At 34.5% G+C, this 14,001-nt stretch overlaps 1 protein-coding gene across 1 annotated transcript; it reads right to left on the bottom strand.

Annotated features, from left to right (window-relative positions):
- Positions 1-6,269: 6,269 nt before the first annotated feature.
- Positions 6,270-11,087, bottom strand: LOC101898794 (troponin C). Its single transcript, XM_005187615.4, has 5 exons — positions 10,888-11,087; positions 10,774-10,804; positions 10,561-10,704; positions 10,244-10,495; positions 6,270-6,780 (listed from the first exon to the last, which is right to left on the bottom strand). Exons 1-5 carry the CDS (start codon positions 10,900-10,902, stop codon positions 6,752-6,754), a joined length of 471 nt encoding a protein of 156 aa, XP_005187672.1. The 5' UTR covers positions 10,903-11,087; the 3' UTR covers positions 6,270-6,751.
- Positions 11,088-14,001: the final 2,914 nt, after the last annotated feature.

Below are 14,001 nucleotides of genomic sequence, written 5' to 3'. Positions count from 1 at the left end.
CTGACTTGTTGGTCTTAACGAAATTAAATGATAAGAAAGAATTTATTATTAGTATTGATGAAGGCATGTCTGTCCGTATCATACTTACGTGCTAACTTAATAAAACAAAAAACAATGTGAATTTGTTTCTCTCTCTATCTATCTCTCACTCGCTCGCTCGCTCAGCCAGTCATACAGCAGACCACATAGGTATTTGGAGTGCTGCGGAGAGTACAAATGTTCTTTGCTTAACGTTCTACACTTCATTTTCATTCGAAACGTTGGTTGGCTTGTTTATCATTTGACCAAATATTGTGTTCATATTTAATTGAATTGAAGATACTGTATATATTTGGAAGACTAGACATTGAAATGCGCAAACTCAACCGGAATCCAAGTTGTGGCCATTTGGTTTTTTTACTTTAAATCAAATATGAGTCTATATGACATTATATTGGTATATATTTCCTTACACAGAACATTTAATATAAAAATGAAATAAATGCTTCAGAATCCAGATATTTTCGCCATAGCAAGGGACCAGCGGGTTTGTAGAATTACTTAGAATTTACATACCGTGTGTCAAGAATTGTGTTCTTAACATTTTTATACCCTCCACCATTCTATGGAGGGTATTTTAGCTTTGTCATTCCGTATGTAACTCCTCGAAATATATTTTATAAATATATATTCTGGATCAGCGTATCAGAAGGACTGGTCCGATACCGTTCTGGTCTACCGTTTTTATAGCATATCCTGTGCTGATGGAAATATTCAGGTGTGCCCAGTCTAAATGGAATCGGATGTTAATTTTGCAATTTATGAGCTTAATGGATATTCAAAACTTCGACCTTTAGTGGGGGATGTACCAGAAGGAGTGGACCGATATATTACATCTTAACACCTGATTTTGAGCTTATAAAAATATTGTATAAAAATATTGTCTCTAGTCATATGACTAGAGAGAGATATGACTGATGGTATAAAAATAAAGAAAATATTAAAAATTGATTCCACCTTTAGCCTTGTGTCTACATATGAAATCATTCATCATTTTTACGGCCAGAGTATGTCTCTCAAACTCGCCAGTTTGTAACAGAAGAGATGTACATTTCCTTTAACATAAGTTAAGTGATGTAACGTTTGTCATCTGAAACATTTGAATTAATAACTTTTTTCGTATTTTTGGGTAGCTATTCTATAAAATGGAATCTTTGTAGTTATACTTTTTCTGAACATTTTGCTTAAACGTCCAATTTTTTATTTATTCATTTTGAAGTGCAGCCAAATGGACATACCAATAAATATTATTTATTAAATATTATTTCATAAATATTTTGGAAGAAAAGAGATTAAGTTCGAAATTCGCCTCCTTTGTGACCTTATTAAATTAGTTTTGCTCTAGCGTAAAGTCTTAGACTCTAAAACGGAATTCTTAGACTCTAATATGCGTATATTTCTTATTTAAATGTAAAATAAAACCTTAATTTCTATTTTTAGATCATTTCTATGTAGATAAATTTAGTTTCCAATTTTTGCTTAGAATTTCCCAGTATTAAGAAGGTGTGCCGGACGAGATAATATACTGTGGAATATACCTTCATCATGCTTATCTTATCAATGATCGTCAAATGCACAGCAAAAAGAAAAGAAAAAAAACTCCCTTTGTAGTCGTTAAAAAGTGACGCATACACGAAATACCCTGGATCAAGTTCTTAAAGTTTGATATCATTTCTATGAATGAAATACGAGCATTTAAATGTTATGTAATTTCGAAATTCCCTGCATTGAAGAGGTTTGACCGACAAAATAAATATTCAATTGTTTCAGATATACATGCAAACTGAAGGGATAACACATGGACAAAACTACATAAACGCTGATTGGAAACACTGTTCGGACCCAAAAAGAATATCTTTTCTAAATGTCTACATAATTTTAAATCGATGTCATGCGGCCGAAAAAATTCCAATGTTAAAAAAGAGAGCAAATATTCGTGGGCAAAATGTGTTAATAAGAAATTGTGACAAATGACGACTGAATGAAAAACAGTACACATCTGCCGCCAGAACAATGAACAATGTCCGTAAGACCGGGCGACAACTATCAATTGGATATTATAGGTCAACAAATTTGTTTATTACTCAGATTTCTGTCAAAACATCTTTTGTTGATTTCTGCTGTTATTGTTGTTGTTTTGGACATTTAACCTTCCAAATGTTTGCCATAAATTCATTAAGATATGAAAGAATTACTTTGTTTAATATATTGGGGAATTTTTTTCATTATACTTAGTGGTTTGCTGCTCTGTTCCCAATGACCACAAAGCATTTTTTATTTGGCAATTTCATAATATGTTGTATTGTTTATTTATTATTTCCCCTCGACAGAAGCGGTCCTTCTTAGTATATTTCAATCTTTTGTTGGCGGTTTCCTAAAAAGTTTTTGTAGATTAAAAAATATATTTTGATGTCACCGAGAGAAAGTGCAAATTATCGAAAACCCCGTTAATATTTTGTTTAATTAATAACTCTAATCAATAACTTTGCTGGATTAGATAGTAAAAAGTGTGCTTTTTCAAGCATGATATGTCGTCCGGTAGAGTGCGGGAGGGAAGAGGTATATGTATGTAGATATTTTTCACATTTGTGTTTATATAAACCCTACACATGACGTGTGGTATTGAGAGCATATTATGTTTGCCGTACTTTTTGCGACAAAGCGAAATAATAATTAGTGTACATTATTTTTAGTTATTCTAACTATAGTTTGAACTAGCTTCGTACTAGAACCACTCAAGAATCCCACCGTGCTAGTTTATGATTGAAAAATGTAGGTTCTGTATGTAGATATTTTATAATCCTCGTTTTCGTTATTTTTTTTTGCGTTTGAAGGGTATAAAAGATTCGGCCTGGGTTAAAAAAAACACAATTTTTTCTTTTTAACACTTAATAATTTAAGTTTTTTTTTTTTGTTGAAATTTGCTTTAACTTCTTTTGTCGATATTGATATATGTTTTCTATTTTTTCATGTGACAATTAACTTTTTAAGATCTGAAGTTATAGTCAGACTAAAGTTTACCCTATTTTACTATTACAAACACAAAATATCAATATATTTGTTTTAAAATCAAATGCTCTCTGAAAATGTTACACTACGTTTTAGGTTCCAAATACCTTTTTAAGAATTTTTTTCATTAGATTTTTTTACATACTACAGGTATTTCCAGTTTTTTTAATAGTTTCTGGTTTGGTGACAAGTGACCCTCTACGACCCCATAAAGTATATATATTCATAATCAGATTCTCTCTGTTGAAATCACTATGCAGCCCACATTATTTGACGTAGAGCTTAAAATTTTGGCAAAATAATTTGTATTGTGTCTAGGATAGTTGGTATTGAAAATGAGATATATCGGTCCACATTTTGGAATAGCCTCCATATTACGGTACCTTTCAATATTCGGTATTTTGATGATTTTCGCCACATTTTTTCCACGGATTTGTCTAAAAATTGGTATTTGTAGGTCATAATGGGTTCTAGCGAAACATTTTATGTATACGTCCACGTTTTGGTATAGCCCCCATACAACGGTACCTCCTGATATTTGGTATTTTGATGATTTTTGCCACATTTTTTCTCGCGAATATGTCTAAAAATTGGAATTTGTTGGTCATGATTGGTTCTTGCTCCGGTGGCGCAACATTTTATGTATAGGTCCAAGTTTTAGTATAGCCCTCATAAAATGGTACTTCCCGATATTCGGTATTTTAATGAATTTTGCCACATTTTTCCACGGATTTGTCTAAGAATTGGTATTTGTAGGTCATAATGGCGAAACATTATATGTTTAGATCCACGTTTTTTATTTCCCTCATATAACGGTACCTCCCGATATTCCCTATTTTAATGATTTTTGACACATTTTCCCACGGATTTGTCTAAGAATTGGCATTTGTAGTTCGAAATGGGTTCCAGCTCCATTGGCGGAACATGATATATATAGGCCCAAGTTTTGGTATAGCCCCAATGTAACCATACCTCCCAATATTCGTTTTGTTGATGATTTTTTTCCACATTTTTCCACTGATTTGTCCAAAAATTGGTATTTGTAGTTCGTAATGGGTTCTAGCTCCGGCGGCAGAACACAAATTTAGGTCCACCTTTTCCTATAGCGAACATAAAACGATACTCACCGATATTCGGTATTTTGATAATCCTAATTACATTTACCCACAAAATTGTTTCAAATTTGGTAATAAAAGTTCGCCGGGCGAACTATTTGTTTGCTTTTACTTGTTTCTGATATCATTCGACTTGCTTTCTTTCTACTCTTATATCCCAGAAATATTGACTCGGAGCCCAGATGATCAGTGTAATTAGGTGGATAAAACTCCCCCGCCTAGGCGTGTATTTATGTTTTCTTTACCTCATGGTGAAAGGAGGAGGGCATGCTCCAAGTTATGCTCTTGGAAACATCAGATCAGATAATTCAAATCAGATAATTGCATAGCTTTTATGATGGTCCGTCCTATATAAACTACACCAAACTGTAAGTTCTCCTATATATATTACATCATACGTACTTTATTTATTTTTTGGGAATAGAAAATATTGTATGACGTTCTCATGGATATCATCTTCTCATTTGAAACTGCCATTCGAAATATAATATTTTTATTAAAGTAAGTCATTTGTTGATATATGCCCTTCATGGTTTTGCTGAAATCATATCTGCTATTGTGGCTTAATTTTGCTGATGCAGCTACAAATCTACACCATTCGGTGCACACGTGTTTTTCGGCCATAAGCTTTTGACTTATTCTGGCAAAAAAATCCCCAACACGCCACGCCGTCTGTTAATTTAAATATAATTAGCACCATAATTTATTTACAGGTTAAATTGCAAATGAGTAAATTATTCGCCTAAAAATATGCTAAAATTTGAGGAAGAAAGATAATTTTATTATTACTTGCTGCTTTTTGCTGACGAACTTCTTACGACATGAAATGTGTTAATTAGTGTGATTTTGAATTAGGACAACTAAAAAATTCCCCTAGAAACGGAAATCTTGGCAGTTATTTTGTGAAGTATTTGAAAAAGAAAATCAGACATAGTACATGGAACACAAAAAATTGAGATTATACGGAATTTTTCATTCTGTTAGCAAAACCTCGAAATATGCGGCGGAGACCCCATGAAGGATGTATATTCATGATCATAGTAGTAGTAGAGATTTTGAGGATAACCGATTAGTTTTCGCATGGTGGAGAATATCAAAGGCTCGGCCAGAACAATAGTTTTTATACCCTCCAGCATTGTATGGAGTGTGTATTAAGTTTGTCATTCCTCGAAATATACATTTTAGACCCCAAAAAGTATATATATTCTTGATCCTAATAAAAATCTATGTCGACTAAGCAAAATCCGTCCGTGTGTCCTTCTACCCGTCTGTGGAAATAACTTTAGCTTCCGAACGAAATAAAGTCGATTGATAAAATTTTACTCAAATGTGGCATATAGGTCCACGTTTTGGTATAGCCCCCATATAATGGTACCTCCCTATTTTCGATATTTTGGTGATTTTAGCGACATTATACACCGAAACTGTTTCAAATTTGGTATTTGAAGTTCGTAATGGCTACTACAACCTGTGACAGAGAATTGTCTGTGCAGTTCCACGTTTTGGTATAGCCCCCATATAATGGTACCTCCCTATATTCGGCATTTTGAAGATTTTAGAGACATTATTCATCGGAATTGTTTCAAATTTAGTATTTGAAGTTCCTAATAGATACTACAGCTTATGAAAGAAAATTGTCTGTGCAGGTCCACGTTTTGGTATAGCCCCATATAATCGTACCTCCCTATATTCGGTATTTTGATTATTTTAGCTACATTATTAACCGGAATTGTTTCAAATTTGGTATTTGGAGTTCGAAAGGGATACTACAGCCTATGACAGAAAATTGTCTGTGCAGGTCCACGTTTTGGTATAGCCCCCATATAATGGTACCTCCCTATATTCCATATTTTGCTGATTTTATATACATTATTCACCGATTTCTTTCAAGTTTCACATTTGCAGGTCCACATCATCGTATAGACCCTAATATAGCGGCTACATTCGGTATTTTTAAGATGTTAACAGAATTTTTAACGAATTTTAATGTGCTTATTATTTAGTCCAATCACCCATTTTCAATGGAAGTTCACTCTGTTTCACATTTTACACCACATTTGTATTTGTATTTACCTTTGTGTTACTCATGAAAATAATCATTACTAGTTGTTTTGTTTCCTTTTTAAATTTATTTTATAAAAAAAATGACAAAATATGAAATAACGTATGATGGTTGGTTAATGGTACAACTTTTCACATAGGCTTCAATGGCTTGAATATTTTAAGTTCTTTGGTTTTGTTATTATATTTTAGTATCAAAAATCCTAACAATGCATAATTTCATATTTGAAAACTGCAAAATATTTAAAAAACACAAAAAAGAGGACTGACTGAAAGCGATATTGCTGGTGATGGTCGATCCAGCATTTATCCATCATCCATCCAATTTACGTATGTCTTTGAAACATAACACGACGACGACACCATGGACTGCAGCACTGATCAACAACAAACTTTTAATTCCGAATAGAAAAAGCTAAATAATACAGGTGTTCTGTATGTTTGTAGAAGATGTTAGTTTGTGTGTTTGCTAGATTGTTTTGATGGGTGGGTGGGTTGGTTGGTTGTTTGGTATGTAGGTGTTCAGCTTATTCGCCAGTCATCATCTCCATGAATTCTGTAAATAGATTGGAAAATGGTTCATAGAAATGAATTATGTGTGTTGGGAATGTATATAAAATCTAATAAAAATATATTTTTTTTTTTCAAAATTTAATGAGACATTTTTATTCATGTTCAGCGGAACTACATTATTGTTATGTGCTTGGCCTTTCTACAAATACCGAAAACCATTATATTTGTCAAAAGGATCATTAATTTGTTTAATAATCGTTGTTTTTCTTGATTTTGATGATTTCGAATTTTAGATATACTCCCTGGCTATGGATTCTAGCAGTTTGTGTTTATTTGTTTTTAGAGTGCAAATGCGAATCACATCTGTTGTAGATGTGTGTTTTTGGAGATATGTATGGTTGTTTTTTATTTGTGTTACCCCCATGGGAATCAGCTACAAAACAATTAAAAATAAAATCTAAATGTTTATTAGCCTTTGGTTTTTTAATAAATCCACCTGTATATTATACAGATCAGAGAAAATGCATAAAAAATACGAAATGATGTGTACAATTAAAAAAATAAACAAAAGTCACATTCTTGGCACAGTGATTCAAAATTTATTTTTTTTCTGATTTTATTGTTATAATTTTTTTTTTGTATATTTTTCTTTTAAGAATTTTTAGTACACATATAAAATTTTTTTCTTGAGTTGATTTTCCCCAAAGAGACGTTATCCAATTTTTTGATTTTTCAGTTTGGGATTTGATAGTTCTAATGTCATATTTACTGTGGAATGCTTTCATTCCTTAAATCTCCATCAGAAGTAAAAAAGTAAAAAAAACCCTAAAGTTAAAAAAAAATCTTAAATCTCCTTCAGAAGGACCTGTTTAAGAGATTTTTTTCACTTTAGGACTATGACTTGTTGGAGGATATCCATTTTAGAACATTTCAAGTCGGTAACCTTCAAACCTACAGATAACTCGCTCGAACTTGAATAAATAAACTTGAAAACATAACTCACTCGTATTGGAGCAGGAGAGTTCCTGGGAGAAGAGAAAAAATGAAGCAAAATCAATTTGTCGCTCGAATAGAGGTGAACATATTTTCCTCGTTTTTTGAGTGGGAGCAAAATTCATGTGAAATCGAGCAGATTTTATTGTATTTCTATGTATATGTATTCCCTCCCCCCCCCCCCCCCCCCCCCTCTTCTACAGTACACAGCAACATCAAAACCGGTGCATGCAGAAACAAATCGGCAAACAAAGTAATTTTTATACCCTCCACCATACATAGTATTGATGGTAAATTAAGTTAGTCATTCCGTTTGTAACTCATCGAAATAATAATTTTAGACCCAACAAAGTATATATATTCTTGATAAGCGTATAATTCTAAGAAGATTTAACCTCGTCCCTCCGTACATCTGTACCTCTGTTTTAATCACGCTAGAGTCAAAACGAATAGAGATAGCAAGCTAAAATTTTGCAATGACCTGTCTTTTGTCTGCAGGCAGGTCAAGTTCGAAGATATCGATCCACGACATCGTATATCCCCCACATAACGGTACCCTCGATATTCGATATTTTAATGATTTTAATTAAATTTTCAATGGAATTGTCTAAAATTCTTCGTGACTACTTTCCCACTGAAAAAAATTGTCTATATAGCTCCACGATATCGTATTTTCCCTCTATATAATTGTACCTCCCGATATTCGGTATTTTGATGATTTTAGCCACATTTTAAATGGAATAGTCTGAAAATCAACAAAATTAGTTCCCTTTGAGTACTTTACCCCCCCCCCTGGAAGATACATGTCTACGGTTTATTGTAGCACCCATATAAAGCTAATCCGAGTTATTCGGTATTTCCAGGATTTTCGGGGCATTATAACCTATGGCCTCCATATAAAGGTTTTTAATTGAGCAGTATTTTTCGATGGGTTTTTTTTTTAATTTTTCAAGTTCCATCCGAATGGTATAGGGTATAAAAAGTTCGACCGAACTTAGTTGCTTTTTTACTTATTTCCTCTCACTTTAACTCTTAGAGCAAAATTTTGCTCTATTTTTAGCGATTTTCTAATTTTCCAAACAGGAGAAACTCGGGAGCGCTGTTTTGCAAAATCAAAACTCTCACTCTTCGAGAAAATCTGTGCTATGGTTAGCTCTGCCCCTATGTCCGTATGTCTATCTGACTGGCTGACTGTAGATTTAGAAGGAAATATCCAATTTGGCCCAAAGTTAGCACATTTTTATTCATTCAAACTGCTGTCATTTCTAAGCCACTAGCCCGATAGCTGTTAAAATTATTCCAGTGACAGCTCATTATATTGTAGTGTTATATATTATATTGTTTACAAAAAAGAGTTCTTCGTGATGGAATTCAAACGTGATATTGTGATTTCTTTGTATTTGGCTGTGAATAAATCTTTTTGTGTCTCGTACCATCGCTCGTTACTGTGATACTGATAGCGTAGCACGAAGTCAAGAAAGTGGACGGAACACCGCAACAGAATGAAAATAGACTCAAAAGAGCTAAAGTGTTGCTTCACTTGGCCGAAAGTGGTGAACTGCCGAATTAGGTTTTCTCCGATGAGAAAACATTCGTTGTCCAGCAGTTTGTAAACAAACAAAATGATCGTGTTTACTTGCCAAAGAGGTCAGCTGTGCACCTTCGGTTAGCCACCAGAACTCAAGCGTCGGCCATGGGGATGGTGTGGGTCGCCATAACAGCCGATGGTCGCTCTCCGCTCGTATTAATCGACCGTGGCATCAGCATAAATGTCGAATATCATCGCGAAAATATTATGGAGGCTGTATTAAAGCCTTGGGCACGCAAACATTTTGGCCGAATATCTGGCCATTAAAATCTCCGGATACCAATCCGTTGGACTATTGTGTCTGGAGTATTTTGGAAAGCAAGGTTGGCACTTCGCCGGGAATGGGTCATAATACCGCAGAGCAACATTCGGGTAATGTGTGACGGTTTCATTGTCCGGTCATAATTTGTGCCAAAGGAGACCAATTCGATCAAATTTAAACATATTCTTAAATTTGATGCTATTTCCGACATGTTTTCTTTCATTCATAAAATTTAAAAAAAAAATTGAAAAATTATGGAACTTGACTTTGTTGTAGTTCTTTTTACCTCACCCTGCATTTAGAGTAGCTGTTCTCATAATCATTATATTGTTCGCAAAAAATACTTTTAATATTTTACTCATTTCTAGTTTACTGCTCGAATATCACGTTTTGAACATCGCTCTTGTACACCGCTCAATTCTAATTGCATTGCAATGCAAAAATATAATAGATTTAATGCAATTTGCCTTGCGAGAAATATTTTGTATTGTTTGTTACTATTTTATGACTGAGTGGCATGCAAAATTTGCATTTTATAAGGCATTTCATCGCCAACGCCGGTTGGCTTTCCCATAAACTAGAAACGTAGCTTTTTAAAAACAATACACCTGCTTTAGCTAAAAGTTTGAAATTTAGTTCACAAAATTTGTATTTTCAACTTACCATCAAAATCAACGGTGCCAGAGCGATCGGAATCGATTTCTTCAATCATAATGTCCAATTCTTGTTCGGTCAGGGCATCGTCCAATTCCTTGAGAATTTCTCTAAGGCAGGTGGTGGGAATGTAACCATTGCCTTGTTTGTCATACAAACGGAAGGCTTCACGCAACTCCTTTTGCATGGCTTCAGCATCTTCCTCAACAATGAATTTGGCTGCCAATTGAACGAACTCTTCGAATTCCAAGCGGCCGGATTCTAAATGAAAATAACAAATATTATTACGCATTTCTCTTGGGTAAATTTTCTTCCTTATCACTTACTGTCTTCATCGACTTCTTCAATCAGTTCTTCAAGGATTTTCTTATCAAAAGGTTGACCCATCAAACGCAAGATGTCGGCCACCAATTCAGTGGAAATGCTGCCGCTCTTTTGGCTATCGAAGCTGTTGAAAGCCTTTTGCAAAACTGTACAAAAGGAAAACAATTATTATATTTTTTGTTTCACACCACAGAATTCTTTATCCTCCAACTTACCAGCAATTTGCTCGGGTGTAAGATCTTCATCCTGTTTTAAATTGGAAAATTCAAAAAAAATATGTTTTTTTATTTACACTTGTTTTCGTTTCGTTTATTTATTTCACTACTCACAATTGTGGAACTCATTTTGGGGTCTTTATGTGAGATTCACAGGAAATCAAGCAGACAATAAACTTTCGATAAGATACGTCCTTAACGGTCTGAGTTTGGGCTCTGACTGATGTTGACTTTCGGCAACAATACTTCCAAAATTTTTTAGCCAGCGATGTTGACGAGAACGACAATAAAGCCAACAGACGTCGACGCACTCACTTGCTACTCTACTATATATGAATGTTGGTGTCCATCTAAACAATATGTACCAGCGATTTATGTGCGTGAGTATGTACGCCGTGGCGACTTCGTCCCACACATAGAACAGTAATAAACTTCGCTTCGTCGCATCAGGCATCATCACCGAGTGTTGGTATCACTTCTAGTTGTTGTTCAAAACACAACACAATCAAAAAAATCCATAAAATACATTATACCACCTTATAGCCTGCTGCCTGCCTGCCTGCCTGCCTGTTTACCTCCTCCGTAGTTTACAATCCGAAACAAACAAAAATTCGTTTTTCCAAAATATATTCAAAATAAAAAATAAATTTTATATAAAAAGAAAATTTATGCACCGCCAGAAAATTGTTGAAATTCTTAATTTGAAATAAGGATTAGAAGCACAATAATACTCGGTTCCAGCTTAAATGTCATTAAAGAAGGACATTTTTGGAGCAATTTTAACTTGTAACTGCTTTGTAATAAAACATTTTAATGTTGAGCAAAACAAATTTCGTTTGAAGGTCCGTTGATCTTTTTGGGAGGAAAAATATATAAGATGAAGTTATGGCCTAATAGCAAATGCACCTAATTTCAAGAAAAATAATAACAGGGTGAGATTAAAAAACTGCAAAAAAGTCAAATTTTAGAATATGTTTAGATTTGTTCGAATTGGTCACATTTGGCACGAATTATGGCCTTCAAACGGCCAATGAAACCGTCACACGCTGCCCGAATGTTGCTCTGCGGTATTTTAGCCCATTTCCGGCGAAGCGCTTGCTTGAGGTGATCGACACTTTGATATATTTTAGTGCCAAACTTGCTTTCTAAAATACTCCAGACACAATAGTCCAACGGTTTGGTATCCGGAGATTTTGGTGGCCATTGTGCGCTGGAAATGAGGCGAGGAATCTCATTTTGTAACCATTCTTGGGTGGCGCGTGCTGAGTGGGATGGTGCTGAGTCCTGTTGGAATTTCCATGGTCTGTGCCCAAAATGTTTGCCTGCCCAATGCTTTAATACACCCTCCAGAATATTTTCGCGATAATATTCGGCATTTATTCTGATGCCAGGTTCGATTAATACGGGAAGAGAGCGACCATCGGCTGTTATGGCTGCCCACAACTTCACCATGGCCGTCGCTTGAGTTCTGGTGGCCAACCGAAGGTGCACATTTTCAGCTGACCTCTTTGCAAGTAAACACGATCACTTTCGGCCAAGCGAAGTAACTCTTTAGTTCTGTTTTCTCCCGTCCACTTCCTTGAAGTCGGGCTACGCTACCAGTATCACGGTAACGAGCGATGGTACGAGACACAAAATATTATTTAGTTGCGATAGCCACTATCACGCCTGAATGCCATCACAAATAACTTTTTTTCTGGAAAATTCTCAGCAAAATGCATTTGTACGCTTGTAAACAATATAATGAGCTGTTACTAGAATAATTTTAACAGCTGTCGGACGAATGTCTTAGAAATGACAGCAGTCTGAAGTTGGTTGCAATTTTTTTAATCTCACTTTGTATAATCAATAACCTATCGAGAACTTACAAACTCTCAGTTAAAGAACTTTCAAAAATTCTGTCTTAAATCTCTCTTTTTTGAAAAAGTTCCCCCAGCTCTAGGAAAACGATTCAAGGCGAAAGCTTTATTAGCATTTCAAATTTAAGGAATCTGTTGTGTTTTTTTCTCCCATTTTTTCATTACTCATACAATTATCATTAATTTTTTGAATTCTACATTTAATTACATACATTAATAAATTTATGAAAAATGCATTTGCATGTCATTCACCAGTTATTTAAAAAGATTTCAAATTCGAAAATCATCTCGGATATCTTCACTACAATTCAATTTGAATTTTCGTTGTAATCGTTGATCTGGTTTTATTGTCTTTTTTAGCTAATTTAAATGCAATAGACACAAAGTAATTAAAACCAATTAAAATTGCTTTTTAATATCGCAGATTTGTCGAAATTTATATTGGCCCCAAAAGTACTGGATTAAGTATGTCTAGGAAATTCTTATAAAAATTAAAACCTGCCTAAAAATGTGTGAAAAATAGTTCAGAAGCTATTCGTGATGGAATTCAAGGGTTTCTCTCTGCTCCTATCGATTGACCATGGCATCAGAATAAATGCCGAATATTATCGCGTAAATATATTTTGGAGGGTGCATAAAGCCTTGGGCACGCAAACATTTTTGCCTCAGAACTTGGACATCCCAACAGGACTCAGCACCATCGCACTTAGCACGCGCCACCCAAGAATGGTTAAAAAATGAGGTTTCTCGCTTCATTTCCAGCGCACAATGAAACTTGAAACATTTCCGGTGAATAATGTCGCAAAAATATAAAAATATCGTCATACGGGGCTATACGAAACCCTGTACCTGCATAGACAATTTCGATGAATAATTGTAGCCAAAATCATCGAAATACCTAATATAGGGTGGTACCGATATGGGGGAGGGGGTCCATACGAAGACGTGGACCTGAATATATAATTTTATATCACAGGCTGTAGTATCCATTACGAAGTGTACCTAAAATTAGCAAAATCTGATTATAGGGAGGTACTGATATAGGGATGCTATACCTAAACGTGGACATATATAGCCTATTTTCAATACCAAAAGTCCTGCAGACCAAACACACATCTAAGTAAAATGTTATCAACCTACTTCAATTTGTTCGGAAGCTAGATTGATTTCCGAAGACGGAGAGGCAGACAGAAGAATATATATAATTTGTGGGTTCTAAAATGTATATTTCGAGGTGTTACAAACGGAATGACAAATTGAATATACCCTTCTTTCCAAGGTGGAGGGTATAAAATTCCAATATTTAATAGTGTAGTTTAACGCATTTACAGTTTCTATTAAATGGTTCCAAAAACACATTATTGTTGTT

The sequence above is a fragment of the Musca domestica genome, unplaced genomic scaffold, assembly GCF_030504385.1.
Source record: "Musca domestica strain aabys unplaced genomic scaffold, Musca_domestica.polishedcontigs.V.1.1 15, whole genome shotgun sequence".
NCBI classification, from domain to species: Eukaryota; Metazoa; Arthropoda; class Insecta; order Diptera; family Muscidae; genus Musca; species Musca domestica.
Note: the sequence above shows the minus strand (reverse complement) of the source record. Positions and strands in the feature narration are given on the sequence as shown.